The 25,994-nt window shown below is 47.6% G+C and overlaps 1 protein-coding gene across 5 annotated transcripts in view; it reads left to right on the top strand.

Annotated features, from left to right (window-relative positions):
* SLC43A2 (solute carrier family 43 member 2) overlaps positions 1-25,994 on the top strand; it is a 45,387-nt gene that overhangs the window by 2,053 nt on the left and 17,340 nt on the right. For 3 of the 5 annotated variants that reach the window (XM_049114271.1, XM_049114272.1, XM_049114270.1), the window contains exons 3-4: positions 9,480-9,535; positions 10,680-10,756. In XM_049114271.1, coding sequence (XP_048970228.1) covers positions 9,480-9,535; positions 10,680-10,756 — 133 coding nt within the window. Of the gene's footprint in view, positions 1-7,893; positions 8,102-9,479; positions 9,536-10,679; positions 10,757-25,994 lie in introns of all 5 variants that reach the window. The other 2 variants (XM_035721432.2, XM_035721433.2) reach the window with 1 other exon arrangement.

Here is a 25,994-nt window from a genome sequence, read left to right as displayed (position 1 = left end):
TAACCTTGATTAGAAGTGTTTCCCTCTACCCTCTGCTGTCCCCAGCAGTGGCTACCTAGCAGTTGAACTCCGTAATGTCTCTTCCCAGTGCCTTTGCCATCCAGCCGCCGTGAGTCCCCTTAGAGGGAGATAGCTCAAGCTTGACTCTCTGAATCAACACTACTGGCATGCCTTTTCTTCCTTGCGTTCTAAATTGGGGGGGGAAGGGGACGCCTGGGTGGCTCAGTGGTTGAGCACCTGCCTTCAGCCCAGGGCATGATCCTGGAGTCCTGGGATTGAGTCCCACATCAGACTCCCTGTATGGAACCTGCTTCTCTCTCTGCCTGTGTCTCTGCCTCTCTCTCTCTCTCTCTCTCTCTCTCATGAATAAATAAATAAAAATCTCAAAACAAATAAGTGGGGGGAAACAAAAGCTTTAGACCAGCTCCTGCTGCCTGTAACCCCATGTAGAATCGTCCTGTTTCTCCCTTTCCTGATAGTCCCAGGAGATTCCTGAGTGTTTCAGTCACTAGGGAAGCTTTGCTGAACAGGTTAAGGGCAGGAGAAATGGAGGGGATGCAGAGGCCACCTGGGAGAGGGCAGGGAGTGTATCATTTATAACCTTTAGCCTTTAGCTACTCAGAAATATTTCCTAATAGCCTAAAGGGTTCTTGGCAGGCCTTTCTGCACATCAGCAAGAAGTCTTGGGAGATGAGAGAGTCACTCAGACCTTGTTCCTTGAACGAGATTTCTGCTTTGCCTAAGAGATGTTAGCAGATTAATGACTCTGTAGAAGGAGCAGTTTGGGGTGTTTGGCTCCTCCTCTCTCCTTTCTCCTCCCTTTTAGATCATGACCCTTCCTGCCTCCTTCTTTGATGGATTCTTTTAGGCTGCACCCAGGGTTTTAAAAATCATCGTCCCCAGATGAAGCTTTTATTTTTATTTTTATTTTTATTCATTCATTCATTTATTTATTCATTTATTTATTTATTTATTTTTAAAGATTTTATTTATTCATAAGAGACAGAGAGAGAGAGGCAGAGACACAGGCAGAGGGAGGAGCAGGCCCCCCGCAAGGAGCCCGACGTGGGACTCGATCCCAAATCATAGGATCAGGACCTGAGCTGAAGGCAGACGTGCTCAACCGCTGAGCCACCCAGGCGTCCCACCAGATGAAGCTTTTAGCATCTTGTCCAGACTGAGGGACTGTTGTGGTTGATTTGAGAGGGAGGCAGGGGGACCTACTGTGGAAGGTCAGATTCTTGGGTTTTTCTGAGATTGTCCACTGATTTAAGTTATTTTATGGCATTGGCAGCACTGGGGCTGGTCACTTCATTCCTGCCTCAACCTTGGCTTCTTCCTCCGTTTAAGTGGGAGGAGTCACAGAGATTGTGCCGACACAGTGCTGAGCTGGTGTTGAAGCCCATGAGAGGCTTGACCCGTCCCTTCTATAAACCAAAGTGAAGGTAAAGGGTCAGGTTATAGGTTGAACATCAACTTCTTATCCGTGCCTTTGCTCCTGCCTGTGATTTTGTTTTTTCTGACTACCTGGCAAACCTGCTGACCCAGCATTCTTACCGGACAGCTCTGCCGATTCCACATAGCTTATCTCTCTGGCTTCCTTGCTCCTTGCTTCTTGGAGTCCAAGTAGCCTGCTGCCTCTTGGAGGCACGAGTCTCCTCTATGCCTTGCCTACTGGGAGTGCCTGGAGGATTTAGGGTCAAGGTTTCTGCTTAGGCCTAATATTTTCAAACTTGGTGGATGGGTGAATTGCAGAGAAGCAGTTGGGCCATTTGTGGAATTTATTGGATTAAACTTGACGAGCTGACTAGCTGGCTGGTCTGTAGCTGGTTGAGATGCAAATTCATCAGCTTTTTGTTGCTTGTAGGACCTTTGCTTTGGTTCGTTCTCTAAAGAAAATTGGCATGAACCTGTTGAAAGGTTCTCAGAGCTCCTCGGGACTCCAGCCAGAATTTGGCCATGGACACAGTGTTGGGTTCCAGCATGGTGAGGTGGGAGAAGGAAAGAGCCTGTTTCTCTGTTGCCTCTCAGCTCTTTTTGCCTTGCCCACCGGATGAGATTGATAAGGAGTGGTGCGGGGCATTTGGGCTTTGCCTCCCCAGCCCCCCTGGTGTAGGTAGGAGGCTGACTGGCTTCCCAGCCCAGGAAGAATGGGGCTTTCCCAGAACTGTGTCCTTTTGGCCTCCGGATGACTGCCGTACCTACCCGCTCTTGACCTCTTTGTTCATTTTCTTGGTCATCTGACAGCCCGCTTGGACAGGGTCAGGTCAGGGGGCTGTTAATCTTCTCATGTTCAGTAAATGTTTATTGAAGTGTTGTGCTAGGGGTGTGGAGCAATCTTGGCCCTCAGGGAGTTTGTAGTCTGCCAGCATCAAACACACAGATCGTGTACATACAATTGGTCTGGACTCCAGCAGAGAGCAGGGTGCCAGGAAGGAGAACAACAGTGGGGATCTGGTTCAATGTAGATAGAAGGGCAGAAGTGTGGAGGGCAAAGAGGGGTGAGTCAGGAGAGGAGGGGACAAGAAGAGGTAGGAAGTGGCCAGGGTCCACAGGGCCTAGGAGGCCATTTGGGGAAGTTGGATTTTATTCTCAAGGCAGGAAGAAGTGACAGAGGTAGAGGAAGGTGACAATCAGTTCACCTATTAAACTCTTAGGAAGGGATGTCTGGGTGGCTCAGCAGTTTAGCACCTGCCTTCGGCCCAGGGTGTGATCCTGGAGTCCCAGGATCGAGTCCCACATCTGGCTCCCTGCGTGGAGCCTGCTTCTCCCTCTGCCTCTGTCTCTCTTTTTTTTTTAATATTTTATTTATTTATTCATGAAAGACACAGAGAGAGAGAGAGAGGCAGAGACACAGGCAGAGGGAGAAAGAAGCAGGCTCCGCGCAGGGAGCCTGATGTGGGACTCCATCCTGGGACTCCAGGATCACACCCTGGGCCGAAGGCAGGTGCTCAGCTGCTGAGCTACCCAGGGATCCCCCCTCTGCCTGTGTCTCTGCCTCTCTCTCTCTCTCTCTCTCTCTGTCTCTCTGTCTCTCATGAATAAATAAATAAAATCTTTAAAATAAATAAATAAACAGACAAACTCTTAGGAATTGTTGAGGTCTTGCTGCATACTGGGCGTGGGGTGAGGGTGGGAGTTGTGGTCTCCACCTGAGGAAGTCACAGTCTGCTCATCCGTGGTCACCAAGGCAGACCTGAGTTCTGTGCTCTTGACTGCTGCAGTCTCTCTGCCTGTGGTGGCAGGGGAGTTGTACCCCTCATGAAACAAAGCAGGAAGCTGGTCCCTTGGGCCCAGAGAGGGCAGAGGGGGCTGCCATAGGGCCGGGAGGCAGAGCCACGCCTGGTCTCCAGCAGGTGGGCCGAGGCTGCAGATGTTGACAGGAGATAGTCCCGGCTGCTTGGAGGCTATCTTTTAGTGGTCTTCTCACCCAAAGGCTGCTGGCTTTTGATGGCTTTTGAAAACCCACCCTTTTACTTGTATGGTTGTGAATGTGACTGTTTCCACTCCCTCTACTCTCCCTCTCCCCCCAGTTTATTTTGGATTAAAGAAAAAAAAAAAATTCCCTAGCAACGAGTAAGAAGGTCTGGTGCCCACGGCCTCACAATGTGTCACAGAGAGGAGCTGGCGCCCTCAGCACTTCCTACCAGCCCTACCTTTCTTCTTCCCATTTCATGACCCTATTTCCCTCCCCAACATCCGCTGGCCTTCGTGGTGTTGCATTAAGGTTCTGTCCAGCTTGGGTTGACTTTCAAGGAGGATGTTGAGGGCAGTCTCATTCCCACTGGATGTCATTAAGGGCTGCCTAGCACAACCCCTGACTCTGTGACAGCCTCGCGCTGTTTCCATTCCCTCAGCACGTTCTCTTGAAAGCCTCTAACCTAGGTAGTTCAGCATCTGCACAGCCTACAGGTTAAAAGCAGCCTGGATTCAAGTCTAGCTTCTCCATAATGTACTGTCTGTGAGATGTTGGGCAAACAGCTTGGCTGCTCCAAAGCTCCTGGTGTCCTGGTGTGGAGTGTGTGTGTTGGTGGTGAGAAAGCACTAAGTGACATGGATCGAATACCACGGAGTACAGTGGCCGGCACACACAGGCACTCTGCAGCCACAGCTGGGGGCTAGGCCCTGGCCTACCCAGGAGGCCCTCCAACTGACTGTGTCCTGCCTTTTGTTTGCTGTGTCTGAGGCTGACCTCTCACCTACATCCCCCTGTTGGACTGAGATGCTGCTTCCTGTTGCCGGATAGACTAAGGATTTGGGAAAGAGACAGGAGATCCTGGGGCAGGGACCATCATCAGCAGGGAGGTCTGGGGGCCTGCATCCTAGGTGGGTTGGGGAGGGACTCAGTAAGCAGTCGGGCAGAGAAGAGGGCTGCTCAGGAATTTGGAGGAGCCTCCAGGCCGGTGCCCCTTGCTCCCTTAAGCATCATGTGGCCAGCTGTTGGGCTCCCTTTCCCTTTGTTTTTCTGGGGTAGAGGGAGCCCCCTCTTTGGCGCAGAGATGTTAGGGGAGACTGAGCAGGGTCATAGCACCCCCTTTTGTCCCCTACTTTCACTGCACAGATTACATGTGAGTCTTCTGTGAGGAGGGTTGAACAGCACCAGCATTGTTCTTTCTTCCTGGCCCCGGCCCCAGCAGCCTCACAACGACTCAGCACACTCTGGCGGTACCAATTCCTTGCCTGTCCTCTTGGTTCACCTTCCCCAGCTGGGCCCGGCCACGCCACACTGGCCGCCCACTGAGGAGGCATCTGTTTGATAAACAGGTGCAGGTGAAATACACAACAGGCTGCACCTGGATGAGGCCTGCGCTCTGGGCTGGGAGCAGAGGGATACCCCGAGGCTTGACACTTCCTGGTGCTTATCTGTTTGTGTCTCTCCTGGCCCGCAGTGGCCCAGGTGGGAGCAGAGGGAGAGGAATAGCCTGGGTACGGCTGTATTTGGGCATCTGCTGGGTCTGGGATTATTCATGTGAGCTGTTTACTGCCAACACAGCTGGGATCACTGAAGATTTGGTCCCCTACATGGGCAAGGGATATTGCATTGCTTCACTGGAAGACGAGAAAGGCCACTGAGACCCCTACCCCAGACTTATCTGTTGCTGGACATCACTGCCTAGAGGCAGGAGGGCAGAGGGCTAAGGCAGGCCTGTTTTTGGCAGGGATTGGCAGGGATTGTTTTTAAAGGAGAGAAAGCTGGTGGCCCAGAGGATAGGAGTCTCTGCTTCTGTGTTTAGTGGCTCTTTGGAATGAAGGACGGGAGACAGATAACCCTTCCTTCCCTCCACTCCCGCCTCTCTCCTCATGAGCTCCCCTGTCTACTTACATCTAAACAATTCAGGATCTTTCCATTGCCACCCCCAGTTACAGCAAATCAGAGAGACTGCCTTGAGTGCATTGCCTCGGGATCTGTCTTCTCCCTTGTGGTGAGTACAGTTGTGGATTTAGAGGTCCAGCTCTGGGGAGACTGGGAGCGGGTACCCTCTAGCCTCTATTCAGTGACAATGCTGTCAGCTGTTCAAGTTCTTTTGTGTTCTTTAATGCAATCGTGGGCTCCAGGCCCTGTGTGGCCACAGTCTGGGTTCACAGGCCAGTGATCCCAGACCCTGAGGTGTCTTCTTCCCCTGTCCACACTGTGATACCTGGGTAGTTTTGCTTGTGTCTGCACACAAACCTGGAGATGGCCGTGGCCATGTGGAGACCTGTCCCCTAGTTCCTGTTGTGGCAGGTCATGCGGGCCAGAGAGGCAGCTCCACCTTTGCAGAAGCTACCCACAGTGAATAAGCAGCTCAGGCCCACCAGCTGAGGCAGTGTGTGTGGTGGTTCTTACCTGGATGCTAATGGACTCAGATGATCCTATTTGTCATGTGTTTTGGCTGTCAGGGTAGCGGGGCCTCTTTTAGGAAACAAAGTGGCAGGGTTTGGGGGTGGGAGAGAATCTGGCTTGTGAGGTTTTGTTTCTGTGACTTCAGGAGGTTGACATTGTGCCTTTTATCTGCTTAAATCCCCTCTATCTTCACCTTGGCGCCATACATCCTACTTCCTTTCTTTTCTCTGTGTCTTCTTGGCCATCATGCTCTGACTCCATTGTCTTCCTTCATTCAGTAAACATCTACTGTACACCAGGACCTAGTGAGTACACCTGGGGCTCATGCAGGCCCCCAGCCCAATGGGAGTCTGGATGCAAAGTCATGCTACACTAGCACATAGTTGTAGAACCCTGCACCCAGTTCCTATCCAACTCTGCTGCCAGCCAGTTGCACCATCCTAAGCTTCCCATAATTTAGTAATAGTGATAGTAACAAAAAAAAAAAAATAGTGATAGTAACTTCTAGTTGTTGTTTATTGAGCACTTTTTATGTCTGCATGTGCTTTAACATGTTGTCTGGATTTTCTCCTTTATCTTCCACCAGACTCTAGTAGGTAGATACTACTACTGTATTTTGCCATTTTACAGATGAGGAAACTTAGATAGAGATTTAAGTCATTTCTCCAGAGTTATATGAGGAGAAAGTAGAGGAACCAAAATTGGAACCCAGGGGCCAGGTTCTAGCACCTCACCCTCAATCCATGTGCCCCCAGCAGGGCTGGTTGGTGAGAGGTTGGCATATAGCATGATTCACCCTAAGTGCATCCTTTTCCATGACCTTGGGGCAGCCCTGAGAAGCCTGGGCAGGCCTTTGCAGACTTCAGCTTTACAGCCTTGGCGCCAGAGGGCCGCAATCAGGAGGCAGGCAGTTATCAGGAAAGAGGTGTTTCCTTGACTCTCCCAGTGTGACCTCGCATCTAATCAGAGGCTGCTTCTCTTGTAGGATTAGTCAGCATCTCTAACTAGCAGTGCAGGAGAGGAGAGGCTTCCTCTGCCAAACTTCCGGCCTTGTGCTCCACCCTCCCGCCTTCAGCTGCTTTTTTTGTTGTCTTGGTGCCGGTGGACTTTGGAGGGGTGATTAGAGCTGAGATTGCAGGCAGCACAGGTGTGGCCAGATGGGACAGCAGCACTTGACCCCAGCCAGAAAAATACAAATCATGGACCTCAACAAGTGAAAGCAAATGACTTGAGACTATTTTTTTTTTTTTTTTAGATTTTATTTATTTATTCATAGACACACACACAGAGAGATAGAGGGGCAGAGGCACAGGCAGAGGGAGAAGCAAGCTCCATGCAGGGAGCCTGATGTGGGATTCAATCCAGGGTCCACAGGATCAAACCCTGGGCTGCAGGCGGCGCTAAACCGCTGCGCCCCCGGGGCTGCCCGACTTGAGACTATTTTTAAAAAACTTCTCCAAGGGGTTCCATGGCACATTATCTGTGGTGGTTGATGCTGTGAAAATAAGCAGGGCGAAGGTGGCAGATTCCCATACTTAGCAGTACAGGAGGCCTGCTCACGATTCCCCTTCATGGACCGAGGAGAACCAGGGCATTGCTGGGACACCAGCAGCTTGTCCTTCCCAGGTGGTCTAGGATTGAGCACTGATAGACTGGCTACAGTCTGTTTCCATGCCAGAGCTGCTGAGAAGTTTTTGGCCAGCCTGGGGCCTGAGGCCTACTCAGGTGTGTTACTCTAGAATGGGAATCCCAACCTGGGGCTCATGCCTGCTTCAAGGGACACGTGAAACCCCTGAAACTGTGGGCAAGCCTTTGTGTGCGTCTTCTGAGGAGGAGCATAGCTTCCTTTACTGGATTTTCCAGAGGGTTTGCGAACTCCCAACCAAAGACAAGAGCCTCTACGTTATTGCTCCAAGGGGCTTGAGCCAGATGGACAGCCAAGCCTGCTTGGGGTAGCCACAACCAGCCCTGACATTTCCAGTGGGGTCTGAATATACATCTGCTCCTCTGATCTTTGGAAATCCCTGCCTCAACCCTGTGACCAAGTTTCCCTCCCTCTCTACACCCAGAGATGGTCAGCAACGGCACAGTTGGGGGCACAGCCGAGCCGGAGCACGAGGAGATGAGCTTGATGAATGGCTGGCTCAGCTGCAAGGCCCAGGATGAGATGCTAAACTTGGCCTTCACCGTAGGCTCCTTCCTGCTTAGTGCCATCACCCTGCCTCTAGGCATCGTCATGGACAAATACGGCCCAAGGAAACTCAGGCTGCTGGGCAGGTCAGTGCAGGGGTCGGGAGTGGGCAGATGGCTCCTGGGCTGAGATCCTTACTGTAGGGAAGCCTGGTCCCCGCTAGCAGGTGCACTGTGGAGCTCTCTATATGCCCACCTGGAATGGGGTTCCCATCCATTCTGCCCCCAAGCCAGTAGTTACTGTGATCCTTGCAGTGTGCCAGTACTGCATAAAAAAGGTTCAGGGCCCCAAGCCTGCCTGGGAAGACTTGCAGTTGCTTGTCATTAAGAATACTGGTCTCCACAGTCTCTTTGACCTTATGCCTCCATCAGAAAAAAAAGTTTGAATACAAGCACAGAATTGTCATGCAAGCACATGCAAGCACAGAATTGTCAATTACATATGTGTGTGCCAGTCTTAATGTTCTATGTGCTTTATAATGCATGAACAAAAAATGTCAATTAAAGATTAAAAATTATAAAATAGAAGTCCTACTATTTCTGCTACTCCTAGCACTCCAATGGATCATCTTGTGCATTTCTGAAGTATGTGTCCCTGGTCTATCAGGCTCTAGGCTGCCAGACTCAGAGTCAGTCCAGCAAGTGGCAGTTCCTTTTAGGCCACAGTCTTCCCCAGAGCAACCACACTGAGAATGATCATCTGCAGGGCAGGGGTTTGCAATGGGTGAGACCCGAGACCATGAAGGGAATGGATGAGGGGATCAATCTCATTCATTCTTTGGAACTTAAGAAGCCCTTGTCGGGCAGCCCAGGTGGCTCAGCGGTTTAGTGCTGCCTTCAGCCCAGGGCCTGATCCTGGAGTCCCGGGATCGAGTCCCACGTCAGGCTTCCTGCATGGAGCCTGCTTCTCCCTCTGCCTGTGTCTCTGCCTCTCTCTCTCTCTCTCTCTCTCTCCCCCCCCCCACCTTTCTCTCTCTTATGAATAAATAAAATAAAATAAAATAAAATAAAAAAAGAGGCCCTTGTCCCTAGGACAGAGCTAAGCAGTGAGGATTCAGAAGCTGCCATTCCTCTCCCTCATGCTCAGTGGGCTTCTGTTGCTCCCCTGGCAGAGTGGACATAGGAACCTGGGTAATAGATTGTACCCTCTCACTTCAGAACCGTAGCTTTTCCAGTCTGTGGATGGGAGAGGATGATGCAACATGGTGTTTATCACATCTGCCTTTGGGCCTTGAATTCTTAGACACCAACTAGCTATGATACTTTTGAGAAGGTAGATTTTTTCTTTCTTTGTTTTGTTTTATTTTATTCATCAGTAAAACAGAGCCAATTATACTCCTTAAAATTATTAAATTAAAAGAATGTATATTTTCTGAAAGGATCTGACCCATAGTAAATACTTCCAAAGAACACTATAAACAATAACAATAATAATAAATAATGTACTATTTCTGTTTGTTTTTAGTGCCTGTTTTGCTGTCTCCTGTTTGCTGATTGCATATGGAGCAAGTAACCCAAACTGTGAGTATGCTTTTCCTCTACTCTTTTGTCAGAGGCTGGGGAGAAAGTACCCAGAGGGGTTTCCTCGCCCACCTGCTCTAGAAAGCCATGCCAATCCTGGTGCTCACTGCTTAAGTTAGAAGGGATGCCTGTTAGCCTTCACTCAGCTACTTACCTTAAATGGGTGGCTGGGTAAGAGAGCAATCACCCTAGACAGATGTCTGAGAGAAGCTCCTAGAATGTACAATACTGCCATCTCATCACCAAGTCAGGCCAGTTCTCTATGGCTTCATTGATGCCAACTTGAGATGAGTTCTAAGAACCAGACCAGCTGAGGGGCTGTGCAGAAGTTGGGAGTTAAGTCCTCGGAGGCAGCCCAGGCCAGCACTATACAGATAGCTTAGAAGCTGGGGCACCTGGCTGGCTCAGTTGGAAGAGCATATGACCCTTGATCTTGGGTTGGGAGTTCGAGTCCCACATCAGGCATAGAGCCTACTTTATTTATTTATTTATTTATTTATTTATTTATTTATTTTTATTTATTTATTTAGATTTTATTTATTTGCTCATGAGAGACACAGAGAGACAGAGAGGCAGACACACAGGCAGAAGGAAAAGCAGACTCCATGCAGGGAGCCCAATGTGGAACTCCATCCCAGGTCTCCAGGATCACACCCTGGAGTGAAGGTAGCGCTAAACCACTGAGCCAGTGGGTTCAGGGCTACCCAAGAGCCTACTTTAAAAAAAAAAAAGTGATTTGGAATCCAGCTGGTCCCCAACGCCATTCAGGTGGAGCTGTTGCTTCAAGGACTTGCAGAACAAACACCATAATAGAACTTGAGTTTTGCCAGAATCTTAGCCAGGCCCATCCACTAATTTCTGAGCACCTGTATTTTTGGTTTCAGTGAAGCAGCTTCTTTAGGCCTCTGGCCTGCTGCTGAGGTTAGTGGAGAAAGGAGGATGGGGATGCAGAGTCCAAGCTCTGTAAAATAGGGGAGAAGAGGGTGGTGAGGAAGAGGCTGTTTCAGCTCTTCAGGTATCTGTCACTAACCCCAGATGGCATGTCATCCATTCTGCTTGCTCCCTGCGAGGTACTAGGCCAGGCCCTCGCCTCCCTGGAGCTCTGCTGTGGTTCCCTGATTGTGAACCTTCTGTTTCCTTCCAGCTCTTTCTGTGCTCATCTTCGTTTCCCTGGCCCTGAATGGCTTTGGTGGGATGTGCATGACTTTCACCTCATTAACAGTAAGTATTGATTTGTTAAAGATCTCTCATTCAGTCATCTTTTGGCGAATTTGAGGCAGCTTTCTTTGGCTTCCATCTACCTGCCTATGCCTGGACATCCCAAGCAGGAGAGGGCTGCAGGTGATGAAGTGGCCTGACAGCAAAGCCAGTCATGGCCTCCTGGGCCGGGGAGGTTCTGTAGGTAGGCCTGAAGGCAGCAGAGCATGGATCTCAGAGCAGGCCCATCCCCTGCCTGCTGACCTTGGCTTAGGTGCTGAGGAAGCCAGCTCACTAGCCATGTGCCCAGGGAAGACAGGAGCATAGAGAAAAAAGCTGCCACCCACTTTTCTTTTCTCTGATTTTCTGCAGTAGCTCTGGCTAACAGTGCAACCTAAAACCAACCCTCCCTTAGAATCGCCCCACCCAAACCATTGCCTTTGTCCAGAATGGAATGCAGAACTCAGGGGAGTGTATGGCTGCCTCTCTTCTCAGTTTTCTAAATGCCAGGGTACAGAGAGCCACCCTGAGGAGGGAGATGTTTTCTTGGGATGCTTGAGTGCCTCCAGAATGTGCTGCTTTTTGAGGTGAGAGAGGTTGTAGGAAGATCCAGGTTGAAAGAAAGAAAGAGAAGGCCAAAAATGTCTTCCCTAGGATGAAGAAGGGAGCTCTCTGCAGGCTGGCCCTTCAGAGCTGGCCAATGGGAAAAAAGTGAGAATGCTATGGTCTTCAGAGAGATTTCTGTTTGGCTTGCCTCAGTTTCCCTGTGAAAAGCTTTTTATGACACAGTACCTGCCATTGCCATTTGCAGGGCACTCTGGTTTCTGATTTCCCTTCCCACTAATGACTCAGGAGTCCTGCTGTTAAGGGGCCCCTCGTTCAGCTCTGAGGGAGCCTTTGGGCTGTTGGTCTTCTGGGAAGGAGCTCCAAGATGCCAAGAGGTTCTGGCATCTCCATGACCCTTTGCCTGAAGGCTGTGAGCCCATGGCCAGGCCCGGCCAGACCTAGTGCCTCTTCTGTTCACCCTTCCTATGCCTTGCTTGGTTAACTTTGTCCTAGGGGAGAGGGATCACTGTCTGATGGAGGCCTGCAAAAATGGAGAGTTCAGGGAAATCTGTGTTAGGTGAGAAAGGCACAGCATGGGCTGTGTATGTGGTATCCTTGGGGTGTAGGTGATGTGCAGGTGTGGGTGACACACAGATGTGAGTAAACACAGATTCTGGGAACTATGATTGCTTTGCCCTCTGTGATATGAGGGAGATTTACTTTGTACTTTTTGTGTTTCTTTATTTCTATTTTTTTAACCAAGTAGATTTTCTTTTAAATGGTTGTATTCCCCTCCCTCTCAAATTCCCAGGAGAAAACAGATGTTGAAACTGTAAGAAATATTTTACAACTATCCAAAGTACACAAATCCTACTAAGTTATATAAATTGTGAAACAAAAGTCATGGCTTTATTTGTTCTTTGACAGCATGAAAATGACCAACTTTCATCAAAATGAAAATTAAAAACCTGGCATCATCCCCATTTTTAAAAAAGATTTTATTTATTTATTCATGAGAGACATAGAGAAAGAGGCAGAGACATAGGCAGAGGGAGAAGCAGCCTCTGTGTGAGGGAGCCTGATGCGGGACTTGATCCCAGGACCTGAGGATCATGACCTGAGCCAAAGGCAGATGCTCAACCACTGAGCCACCCAAGTGCCCATCCCCATTTTTTAGTCACATTGTGCCTATGTTGTGGCAGTTCTGAATTTTGGGATAAAAAATGTCAGGAATTTATGCTCTATGATGCAGAATGATGCTTTATTGTAATAAAGCATAAGACAAATGGATAAAAACCACTATACCGTGAATTACCTTTAAGAATGTCTGTGGGTGTGCCTGGGTGGCTCAGTCCATTGAACGTTCAACTTTTTTTTTTTTTAAAGTATTCGAGGATCTTTTTTTTTTTTTTTTTTTTTTTAGATTTTTATTTATTTATTCATATAGACAGAGAGAGAGAGAGAGAGAGAGAGAGGCAGAGGGAGAAGCAGGCTCCATGCAGGGAGCCCGATGCGGGACTCAATCCCAGGTCTCCAGGATCACACCCCCAGGCTGCAGTCGGCGCCAAACCGCTGCGCCACCGGGGCTGCCCTTTTTTTTCTTTTTTAAGATTTTATTTATTTATTCATGAGAGACACAGAGAGAGAGGCAGAGACACAGGCAGAGGGAGAAGCAGGCTCTCTGTGGGGAGCCCCATTCGGCACTCAATCCCAGGACTCCAGGATCAGGACCTGAGCTGAAGGCAGACACTCAACCACTGAGCCACCCAGGCTCCCCGAGCGTCTGACACTTGATTTCAGCTCAGGTCATGATCTCAGGGTCCTGGGATCGAGCCTCCCACTTCCCAGCTGTTGTGAGCAGGAATCTGTCTCTCCCTCTGCCCCCCCTCCTGCTCACGTGAGCATATGCATGTACACACTCACTCAAACAATCTTTAAAAAAAAAAAAGAAAGAAAGAAAGAAAAAGCCTTTAGGGGCACCTGACTGGTAGAGCTTGTGACTGTTGATCTCTGATTGTGAGTTCAAGCCCCATGTTGGATTTAGAGAGTACTTAAGAAAAAAGGAAAGAAAGCTTTTTTATTTTTTTATTTATGATAGTCACAGAGAGAGAGAGAGAGAGAGAGGCAGAGACATAGGCAGAGGGAGAAGCAGGCTCCATGCACCGGGAGCCCGACGTGGGATTCGATCCCGGGTCTCCAGGATCGTGCCCTGGGCCAAAGGCAGGCGCTAAACCACTGTGCCACCCAGGGATCCCCGAAAGAAAGCTTTTAAAATGAAGTTATAGGGGTACCTGGGTGGCTCAGTTGGTTGAGCGTCTGCCTTTGACTCCGGTCATGATCTCGGGGTCCTGGGATCAAGCCCTGCATCAGGCTCCCTGCTCAGCGGTGAGTCTACTTCTTCCTCTCCCTCACTCTCTCTCTCTCCAATAAGTAAATAAAATCTGAATAAATAAGTAAAAATAAAATGAGTTTTTAAAAAATATTTTATTTATTTATTCATGAGACACACAGAGAGAGAGGCAGAGACACAGGCAGAGGGAGAAGCAGTCTCCCTGTGGGGAGCCCAATGCGGGACTCGATCCCAGGACCTCGGGATCATGCCCTGAGCCGATGGCAGAAGCTCAACCACTGAGCCACCCAGATTCCCCTTAAAATGAGCTTATACTTGTTATCAGGTAACATTTAGGGGAGGCTAATAGGCTTATAAAGGATTTATTTTCTGGATTTTTGTGATCATAAACAAAAATATTTGTTTGTTTGTTTGTTTGTTTATATTTTTTATATTCATTTATTCATGAGAGACCCAGAGAGAGGAGCAGAGACATAAGCAGAGGGAGAAGCAGGCTCTCTGTGGGGAGGCTGAAGCAGGACTCGATCCCAGGACCCTGGGATCACGACCTGAGCCAACCACTGAGCTACCCATTTGTCCCAAAAATGTTTTTATTTTTAAAATCAATATATCAGGAATATGGACCATAAAATTCTGTAAGCACACCTTTATCACTTTAGAATATATCTCTTCAGTATTTAAAAAAAAAATCTACATATATCAATGTTCTTCTTTATTTTTCTTTAAAAAGGCTGTTACAGCTTGTCTTTTTTCACTTAACTCTTTCACATGTTTTTCTGCTAGTACTTGGAAATCTACCTTATTATTTTAAACTCAAGAACTCTACATTATGAAATAGTTTTATCTTGTTCTATACCATAGATACACCATAATTTATTTAACCAGTTCCTGCTGATGGGCACTTGGGTTGCTTTCCAGTCTTTCTGATGATGCTGGAGTGAACACTCCTGTACCTTTTTGTAAAATAAATTCCTGGAAGTGGGATTGCTGGCCTTTCCCCACAGGTTCTATCCTATACTGTGAATAAAACTGGCCCTTTCTCCACACTCCTTTCCCATATGCTGTTGTTAGTCCTTTCAAAATTAGCCAGTCTGATCTGGTGAAAATGATATACCATGATTTTAAAAAGTTTTTCTTTGTTTGTGGGAGCATTTTTCCACCTCTTTTTTGTGGTCATTTGTATTCTGTGAATTATTTCTTTGTGTGATTTGTATCTTTTTCTACAGGTTTGTTTATCTTTTTTTTTAAGTGTTTTGTAAGAGCTCTTTCATAGATATAAAAAATAATTAGCTCTTTCTGAGTGAGCAAGGGATCTTACCGTAGGGTTTTTAGGCCTCTGGGTGATAACGAATAAGCTTAAGGAGGGCTGTACATCCCTTGAGATTATATGCAAACAAATTGTGTGTGTGTGTGTGTGTGTGTACAGGTGCATTTTTCTGCAGAAGGGTCTGTTTCTTTCATCAACCTTTAGTAGGTCTGTGTGAAGGTCAAAAACACTGCAGCAGAAGCACTGGCATTTGCTCTTCACTGGCCCACTGGGAGGTCAGAGGTACGCGGGATACATGGTGACCAGGCAAGAAAACCATTTGATTGTTTTGTTTTGTTTTTTATTTAAAGTTTTTTTTATTTTTTTTTAATTATTATTTTATTTATTTATTTATGATAGTCACACACACACAGAGAGAGAGAGGCAGAGACATAGGCAGAGGGAGAAGCAGGCTCCATGGACCGGGAGCCCGACGTGGGACTCGATCCCGGGTCTCCAGGATCGCGCCCAGGGCCAAAGGCAGGCGCCAAACCGCTGCGCCACCCAGGGATCCCCCATTTGATTGTTAACTAAAGCAGAGATCTGGTTTTTGGTTTTTTTTTTTTTTTTAGATTTTATTTATTCATTCATGAGAGACACAGAGAGAGAGAGAGAGAGAGAGAGAGAGAGAGAGAGCAGAGACACAGGCAGAGGGAAAAGCAGGCTCCATGCAGGAAGCCCGACATGGGACTCGATCCTGGGTCTCCAGGATCAGGCCCTGGGCCAAAGGCTCAACCGCTGAGCCACCCAGGGATCCCTAGAGCAGGGGTTAACAAACTGCTGCCCCCAGGGCTAAATCTAGACCACTGGTAGCTGTGGGGCAACCCAGACTGAGTGGAGGCACTCGCCATGAAAGAATTCACCCACGGCAGAACAAAGGAAATAGAAGTTTATTGAATATACCACAAGAGAGCAGTGTATAGGACGGCAAGAGAGAGACTGTCTGCCAGGAGGTAGAGCTGGGGGGCTGTAGTTAAGGTAGGGCCTGAAGAGGTATGGGAACGCATATAATTTTCCTTTGTTGGTACATATGCCCGGTTGTACGTTGCCCATTGGTCAGCTAGGGTTTGCAACTATTTTGAGGGGAGTCACCTAATGGCTCTGTTTGCACTCACCTTGGTGGTCACTGTGGCCTTTCTACCTCACACAGCTTCTGAGTGCTCACACCTGCTGCCTAAAAGCAGCCTCTACAATGGGAGGTGTGGATTGTAAACAAAGTTTTGTTTTTTGTGGGTTTTCTTTTTTTAAATTTTATCCATCAATTTGAGAGAAAGAGAGAAAGTATGAGCAGGGGAGAGCGGTAGAGAGGGAGGAACAAACAGACTATCCGCCGAACAGGGACCCTGACATGAGGCTGGATCCCAGGACTCCAGGATCATGACCTGATTCGAAGGCAAATGCTTAGCCCACTGAGCCACCCAGGTGCCCCATTTAAACAATTTTATTGGAACATTGCTATGCTCACTGTTATTGTTTGTGGCTGCCTTTGTGCTATAGGGGAAAGTGAGGTAGTTGTACAGAGACTATATGGCCTACAAAACCTAAAATATATGTTATCTGGTGCTTTACAACCTTTGGTCCAGAGGCACCAAGAAACTGCTCAGTTATTCTTCCCTGTCAGAGGTGTGGGGGCTGACACCCACCCCCTCACCCCCTCACCCCCCATTCTGCTGACTCCCCTTCCATATACATGAGCCAACTCCCTAAGCCCCCCCTTTTTTATTTTTTATTTTTTTAAGATTTTATTTATTCATGAGAGACATACTCAGAGAGAGAAGCAGAGACATAGGCAGAGGGAGGAGCAGGCTCCATGCAGGGAGCCTGACATGGGACTTGATCCCGGGTCTCCAGGATCATGCCCTGGGCCAAAGGCAGTGCTAAACCTCTGAGCCACCCGGGCTGCCCCCCACCTTTTTAAATATTTATTCACGAGAGACAGAGAAAGAGAGAGAGAGGCGGAGACACAAGCAGAGGGAGAAGCAGGTTCCATGCAGGGAGCCCCATGCAGGACTCGATCCCAGGACTCCAGGACCACACCCCGGGCCAAAGGCAGGCACTAAACCACTAAGCCATCCAGGGATCCCCCCCTAAGCCCTTTTTAAGTCATTTCCTCCTCCACTACTGCCTGAGGGATCTTAGTGGGCTATCTCCCACGCGGTCTCAGATGAGGGCTCTCATGGTTCTCCTTTCTAGAATAGACCCTAAAAGGGGAATGAGAAGCAGGTCAGTAAGGACGGAGCTGGAGTTCTTGGGCAATGTTTTAGGGCTGGCCGAGGCTTCTGCTGAGTAGAGCTGAATCTCGTTCTGACAGACCAGGCCTTTAAAAAGCAGAACTGTCAGGATCAGCTCCCAAAGACATGGAACTAGCAGCACAATGGCACTTTCTGTTTGTGTCTCCCACCCATGTTCTAATTTGGGGGACAAAGAAATCTTCAGGGTTGCAATTAGGAGCTTCCTAAATCAAATCTACAACTTCATTGGGGCCTTGGACAATCACTCTGATAACCTGGGAATTTGAGGGAATGTATTGCCGTGGAAACCTTAATTTGGGGACTTGCTGAGTTCTAAGGAGTTTTGTATTGCGTGGGCTGTGGTATAAATAAAAGTGACCAGGGCTATGAGCTGTCACCCCATTGGTGGAGAGGGGGGACACAGGTTGGCAAAATGCCTATTCCATACAAGCCAGGGCGAGATGGTCAACAGAGCCTGAGAGATCTGTACTCGTGGGTGATCCTTCCCTCTAGAGTGGACGCTCAGAGGAGCAAGACTAGATCCCATGCCAGGTGGGCTGCCTGATGGTTGGACTGGCTTTCCCAGGTCTCTGCAGCAGAGGGTCTGAAGTGGGCAGTGCGACAGCCTCAGCAGAGGAGGGTGGCAGGTCATCATGGGAACAGAGTACTTCCTGAGATGCAGAGCCTCAGCCTCCCCACTGGACATCTGGACAGCACACTTTGGTCTGTTTGCCTAATGTCTAACATTTGTACAACCGTTTAACTCACTTCATTGGCTGGAGTGCAAACACTTGCCTGCGGCTGAGGCGGCGTCTTTGGGCCGCCACCCTGCAATCCAGGGCCTGGGGTTGCTTAGAGATGGGAGCAGATGCAGCCAACATTGTGGACGTATCTTTTCCAGTTCATTACTCTGCCCCCCATTTGTGTGGGCGGGACAGGGAGTTCTGAGCTGGAAACCTCCTGGAGAAGTGGTTACAAAATGTTGTCAGGGTCCTTAATGAAATATCTCTCAGTGGGCTTTTCCTATTTGACTCATTGAAGTCTGACTTTAAATCTGAGGAAGAAATGATCCCATCGGAGTTCAGACCAGAGTTTGATGAGAACAGAATAACTATCCCTCTTCAAATACTGAGAAGATGTGAAGGAAGCAAATGAGGGTACAGTAGTATGAAGCACATGCCCCTGGAGGGGATGGGAATTTGGCATTTCTGCTTGACTGACCCTTTTCTACAACCAGGAGAAAATCTCCACAGCACCCCAACTAGCTCTCTGGGAGCCTAGGTGCCAGGTGAGCAGGATTCCCAATGCCCGGAGCCAGTTCTGTCTTTTGGTTTCTCTCCTGGGCCTTGAGAACCCAAAATGCCAGCTGATCGCCATTGACCCGGGAATAATTCACCCATCGAAAAGGTTCTGCCTTGTGAATTTGCTTCACCATGTGACACATTCATGGGTGAACAGAAAGTGTAGTGGAGGCATCAGCAGGGCTGGACCTGGCTGGGAAGGCAAACGAAGTGGTTTCGGGAGTGGAGTCCCTCCTCCCCACCCCAACAGCAGTGAAGCGGAAAGGTGACCACAAGGACCTTTTCCTGGCAATGTGTGCTTGGAGCTGCCCAGTTGTTTGGGGTTAGGAAATAGCCCAGCTTTGCTGAGTCTGCTTGTCCAGACTGGTACCTGGATCCTGGCCTATACAGTTTGTACAGAGCTCTGGGTGTGTATGCCAGCCATCTTTGGACCAAGTTTCACCTTTGGAAGGGGCCCCGTGGCTTTTTCCTGAGAGCCAGGGTGTGCCCCCAGCTGGTGGGCTTGGGAGATCCTGATTTGAGAAGTCAGTGCGAGGGGCTGCGTGGTAGCCCTTCTGTCCCTGCCTGCCAGCCAAGGCCTGTCTTGGGGACCCCTAAGTAGAGAAGCATCTTAGAGAGGGTCCTCCAGGGAGGCTAGCCTGTCCTCACCATTTTCTGGAGCCTAGGCCTCCAGGTTCTCTTGTCCAGTAGCTGTGATCTGTGGCCAGAGCTCCGGGGGAGGGGCTGCCTGCAGCTGCTGTTTTCCCCTCTGGGAAGGTCACACAGCCAGGGCCTGTTTACAGTGCAGCCAAGGGGCTGAGAATGAGTCACCACTGGTATCCCCGAGTGAGCAAGGCCGGCCGGCTTGGAGGCCGGGTTCTGCCCTGCGAGCCTCTTCCAGCTCTGGCCGTCTTGGCCATCTTGGCCCTTGCAGAGGCGGCAGGCGTGGCTGTGAAAATCACCCAGAGCCTGGGGAGGGGGCCTGTGCTCCCCACCTGTGAGTGCAGTTGCGAATGCAGAATCCAGAAACTGCCCCCGCCCGAGTGTTTTTCCCATCATCTGTCATTGTAGCACTGGCTCCGATTCCTACTTGGCAGCAGAGCTGGTTCTTCCCACTCCACCTAGCCCTTGAGGTCCACACTAGGGCAATCTGCTCAGTGCTCAGTGCTCAGTCACTCCATCACAGGGCTTGAGTAGCCACTCTGTGCAGATGAGTTCCTTGGGAGGCAGGAGGTAGAGGGCAGGAGGGAGGAGGAGACAGACATGAGGATGAAACAGGAGAAAGTCCACAGCAAATGCAAGTCCACTCGTAGGTGCGGCCCTGGACTGTAGAGAGGTCAAGGGGAGGGAGTGGGCAGATAGGTCCAAACGGAGCGTCAGAAGGGATGTAGAAAACCTTTAGTGGGGATAGCAGACTGAATGCTGAATAAGGAACAAATAGAAGCATGAGAGGTGAGGGTAATTGCCCTGGGGATCAAACCAAGGTTTCTAAGAGGCAGAGTAGCCCAGTGGTACAGAAATTTGATTCTTACAAGTTTGGGGGAGTCCCTTGACTTTTTTAATCCTAGAGTTTTATACCCAGTAAGCAAGGGTAAAAAGTCACACCTACCTCATAAGGTTATTTTGAGGGTTTTTAAGATAATACCTATAGTAGGCATTAAAAATAGTTGCTATTGTTATGACAGTGCTATTATTGTTATTATATGTTATACAAATATAATTATGCCATGTTATTATATATTATTATTTAATAATAAGGAAAATTCTCTAATTAAGCTGCTCCTGGGCACACCAAGTAGGGGAAATCTCCTGGCAGGCTTGACAGCTTTTGGAGGAAGAGAAGGAGCAGCTTAAAGGATAACACACAATTATTATTAACATTTTAAAAATAATTAATGTCCTTAGGGAAACCCTCTCTGCTCTTGTTCTTGCTCTTCTTTTGTGACCACACATTGACTCTTGCTGGGATGTTTATACTTTGGGTTTCCAGGGTCACCCTTGATGTTCTTTTCAGAGAGATTTCATCCAACATAGATGCCAGGTAGGCCCTGAAAGCTGACACACAGTTTGACTACCTATTAAATACTTGTATTGTTAAAAAACCACCATGAACTATGAAGAAGTTAAAGGACAAACTAAGAAAACATACCTGCAGTATGTGGACAAACTGTGACTATATTTAATATATTAAGAGCCTAAAATATTAGAAAAAAAAAAGGGGGGGTGGGAATCCCTTGGTGGCTCAGTGGTTTAGTGCCTGCCTTCAGCCCAGGGCATGATCCTGGAGCCCCGGGATCGAATCCCACATCAGACTCCCTGCATGGAGCCTGCTTCTCCCTCTGCCTGTGTCTCGCCTCTCTCTCTCTCTCTCTCTCTCTCTCTCTCTCTCATGAATAAATAAATAAAATATTTTTTAAAAAGCCTATAAAAAATCAATATAAAAAGATTAACATCCTGATAGGAAAAATGGACAGATGAGGAATAGAATTGATTTTAAAAATTGTAGAAAATGTTCGAAGTCGTTAGTAATCCATAAATGTAAATTTTTTCCATTTATTTTTTTAATCATGGAAAAGTTTGTTTTTTTAAGATTTTATTTATTTATTTATTTATTTATTTATTTATTTATTTATTTATTTATAAAGATTGTATTTATTTATTCATGAGAGGCACACAGAGAGAGAGAGAGAGAGAGAGGCAGAGACACAGGCAGAGGGAGAAGCAGGCTCCATGCAGGAAGCCCGATGTGGGACTCTCCCGGGTCTCCAGGATCAGGCCCTGGGCTGAAGGCAGGCACTAAACCGTTGAGCCACCCAGGGATCCCAAGATTTTATTTATTTATTCGTGAGAGAGAGAGAGGCAGAGACACAGGCAGAGGGAGAAGCAGGCTCCATGCAGGAAGCCCGATGTGGGACTCAATCCCGGGTGTCCAGGATCAGGCCCTGGGCTGAAGGTGGCGCTAAGCCGCTGAGCCACTCGGGCTGTCCGGAAAAGTTTATATAAACATGGTGTTAGGGATCCCTGGGTGGCTCAGCGGTTTGGCGCCTGCCTTTGGCCCAGGGCGCAGTCCTGGAGTCCCAGGATCGAGTCCTGCGTCGGGCTCCTGACGTGGAGCCTACTTCTCCCTCCTCCTGTGTCTCTGCCTCTCTCTCTATGTCTATCATAAATAAATAAATCTTTAAAAAAAAAAACATGGTGTTTGAATATATAATGAGCTCCATGTACCCTTCTTGCAACTTCAACAGTTATCAACACATAACCAGCCTTGCCTTGTTTCTGTCTCCACCCACTATCCAGACTATTTTGAATTTTTTTTTAATTTTTTTTTTAATTTTTATTTATTTATGATAGTCACAGAGAGAGAGAGAGAGGCAGAGACATAGGCAGAGGGAGAAGCAGGCTCCATGCACCGGGAGCCCGATGTGGGATTTGATCCCGGGTCTCCAGGATCGCGCCCTGGGCCAAAGGCAGGCGCCAAACCGCTGCGCCACCCAGGGATCCCTATCCAGACTATTTTGAAGCAAATCATCAATCACTGATACATTTCATCTGTATACACAAATAAATGGATTTTAAAACAAGGATGTTGGTAAAGTGCAAATATTAAAAATAATGATCACCCACAATGCAAGAGTGGATACAGTGAAATAAACACTCTGCTGCTGGTGGAAGTTACCAATTGGTGTAAGCTTTCTGGAAGGCAATTTGGCATGGAATATCACAAAAACTTAAAAATGTGTATTCCCTTTTGCCTAATGCTTCTACTTTTGGGAATTTACCTTAAGGGAATAATAGCTATGTGCACATATGTTTATCTTTAAGAATGTTAATTAAAAAGGACCTGAGTTCCAACATCAGAGAAATGGTTGCATAAATTATAGACCATCCAGATAAGGAAATACCAGACAGTCATTACAAATTATGTTGAAGGTGAATACTAAGTTAGAAGACGTTTACAGGGGTGTCTGGCTGGCTCAGTTAGTGGAGCATGCCACTCTTAACCTCGGGGTTGTGAGTTTGAGCCCCATGTTGGGTATAGAGATGACTTAAAAAATAGTAAAAACAAGGGCATCTGGGTGGCTCAGTCCATTGAGTGGCTGAGTTTCCATTTTGGCTTAGGTCATGATCCCCTATGTGGGGCTCTGCGCTTAGTGCAGATTCTGCTTGTCCCTCTCCCTCTGCTCCTTCCCCTGCTAGTGTGTGCACTCTATCTAAAATAAACAAATCTTTTAAAAAGAAAAATAATTGGGGCAGCCCAGGTGGCTCAGCGGTTTGGCGCCTCCTTTGGCCCAGGGTGTGATCCCGGGGACCCAGGGTTGAGTCCCACGTTGGGCTCCCTGCATGGAGCCTGCTTCTCTCTCTGCTTCTCTCTCTCTCTCTGTGTGTCTCTCATGAATAAATAAATAAAATCTTAAAAAAAAATAAAAAGAAAAATAATGGGGCACCTGGGTGGTTCAGTGGTTGAGCGTCTGCCTTTGGCTAAGGTCGTGATCCCAGGGTCCTGGGATCCAGTCCTGCATCAGGCTCCCTGCAGGGAGTCTACTTCTCCCTCTGCCTCTGTCTCTGCTTCTCTGTCTGTCTCTCATGAATAAATAAATAAAATCTTTAAAAAAATAAATAGAAAAATAATTGTAATAGTAAAAATTAAAAACCTTAAAAAAATTTTTTTAAAGATTTTGTTTAGGGTAGCCCCGGTGGCGCAGCGGTTTAGCACCGCCTGCAGCCTGGGTTGTGATCCTGGAGACCCGGGATCGAGTCCCACATCGGGCTTCCTGCGTGGAGCCTGCTTCTCCCTCTGCCTGTGTCTCTGCCTCTCTCTTCGCTCTCTCTGAATGAATGAATAAATAAATCTTAAATAAAAAAGATTTTGTTTATTTATGTATTCATGAGAGACACAGAGAGAAAGAGAGGCAGAGACACAGGCAGAGAGAGAAGCAGGCTCCACACAGGCAGCCCGACGTGGGACTCGATCCCGGGTCTCCAGGATCAGGCCCTGGGCTGAAAGCGGTGCTAAACTGCTGAGCCACCCAGGCTGCCCTTAAAACAATTTTAAAGGAAGAAGAAAGAAAATGTTTATACTATATCAAGTAGAAGGGAAAAATTTTGTAAAGCAATATGTAGTTTATGATCCCAGTTTTACTTAAAAGTTACAGGTATTTATAGGAAGATGATTAAAGGGAAATACATCAAAATAGTAACATGGCTATATCAGGGTGATTTTTTTAATTCTTTCTTCGTGTATACTTTGTTTTCAGATGTTTTACAATGGACTTACAAATCGCTTTCCTAACCAGGAAAAATAATCCTAATGTAAAATACAAGTTGTGGGTGTTGGTGGGAAGGCTGTGTAGTGATATGGTTTGACCTGAGGCTCTACTCCCCTAGGAATCGCTCTGCTGACCAAAATAACATGTTGGGGAGAATTTTCTAGGTGTTGCTAAAAGTGTTGTAGGCAGGGAGAGGCCAGGCAGGAAGGAGGGCAGCTGAAAGGCTCCTGTCCTTGTCCAGGGCCTCATCTGTCCACGGGCAGATGGGAAGTCAGTGTCCTTTTCCCGGCTTCCTGTTCGTCCCTGTCCTGGATCTTAGTTCTGAGGAGAAGACTCCAGAAGATCAAGCAGGGTTGTGGTATGCTAGCTGCAAGTCCATTGTTCTGTGGCCTCTGTCCTAGGTTAGGGTTAAGACAAACTTCAGCTTAAGAAGGTAGAAGGAAAACGGCTAGCTAGCAAGCTGTCTGCTCTTTTAGAGTGTTCCCAGCCCTATTGAAAATTTGGAGACACTCTTTGTGCCCAAAGGTGACTGCAGCAACAAAGAGTGTTTTTCTGGCTTGACTTTGCACCAAGTAGCCTTTCCTGTACCAGGCACTTGGCCTCTGGCTGCTCTCCTGGTTGGGTTCCAAGCCCTCTTTGATCCCTTTCTTCCTTCATTTCCCCTGGCTGGAGTGGCATCTCAGATTGGAACAGTTCCCTCCTTTCATATAAGCAGAACAAATCTTTGGATTCTCCCTGGGGTGGATATGACCCCAGAAATGGCTCCCCTACGAGGCTGCCTTGCTGGATCAGCCAGCACCAAGCAGCCCTAATATGTGAACTCAGGAACTGAGGCAGTCCTCTGAACCGCAGCATGCATACCTGGGAAGCAGGTGTGCAAAGAGGAAGATTGGGCACTTTCAGTGATCACCCACCTAGGTGTTCCCTGGGCTCACATGAGCATGTCACATTTCCTCTCTTTCCGGCTGGGGGGAATTTCTCTATGCTCTTTCTCCCTCTTAGGCCCTGTTTGAGAAGCCTGAGTGGACAGAGGGTTCACTCTATGCAAGGGCTGGAAGAAGAGGTATTTTTGTGCTAGAGATTTTTGGGAAGCCTGGATAGCCACCCTGGCCCCATGTCATAAAATGACTTATTGGCCATACACTACAGATTTATTCATGTTCCTCTTTAATCCTGGGATGCCAAAACATCTTAAGTATCTTACTCATATATTTTTTAACAGTGATGTTGAGACAAATTGACATACCATACAATTCACCTAAAGTATACAATTCAGTGGTTTTCAGTATATTCACAGTTGTGCAGTCATCACCATAATCAATTATATCACCCAAATAGAAACTCTGTACCCATTAGCATTTCCTCCCTATTTATTTCCAGCTTCTTGTACCCCAGCCCTGGGGAACCACTGATCTATTCTCTGTTTCTATGGATTTGCCCATTCTAGACATTTCATATAAACGGAATCACACAGTATGTGGTCATTTGTGACTTGTTTCTTTCATCTATCATAATGTTTTCAAGGTTCATCCATATTATAGTGTGTATCAGTACTTTATTTCTTCTTGTGGCTAAATACTATTCCATTATTTAGATAGACTACATTTTCGTTTATCCATTCATTCATTGATGGACGTTCGGGTTGTTTGCACTTTTTTGATATTGTAAAGAACGCTGCCCTAAACATTTACCTACAAGCTTCTGTGAGTCTGTATGTTTTCATTTCTCTTGGGTACATACCTTGGAGTGAATTTTGTAAGTCATATGGTAACTCAGTGTTTTAACTGTTTGAGGAATGACCAGACTGTTATCCAAAATGGTCATGTACCATCTTACATTCCCATCAGCCGTGAATGAGTGTTCTGATTCCTGTGTAATCTCATCAGTTTTTGTTACTATCTGATTTTTTTTTATTATAGTCACCCTAGAGGGTATGAAGTAATACCTCATTGTGGCTTCAATTTGCATTTCCCTGTGATTAATGATATCGAGTATATTTTCTTTTTTTTTTAAAGATTTTATTTTTATTTTTTCATGAAAGACACAGAGAGAGAGGGGCAGAGACACAGGCAGAGGGAGAAGCAGGTTCAACGCAGGGAGCCCGACATGGGACTCTATCCCGGAATTCCAGGATCAGGCCCTGGGCTGAAGGCGGCGCTAAACCACTGAGCCACCCGGGCTTCCCTCGAGTATATTTTCATATGCTCACTGGCCATTTGTATATCTTGTTTGGAGAAATATCTGTTCAGATATTTTGCCCATTTGAAAAAATAGGTTATTTT

The sequence above is a fragment of the Canis lupus genome, chromosome 9, assembly GCF_003254725.2.
Source record: "Canis lupus dingo isolate Sandy chromosome 9, ASM325472v2, whole genome shotgun sequence".
NCBI classification, from domain to species: Eukaryota; Metazoa; Chordata; class Mammalia; order Carnivora; family Canidae; genus Canis; species Canis lupus.
Note: the sequence above shows the minus strand (reverse complement) of the source record. Positions and strands in the feature narration are given on the sequence as shown.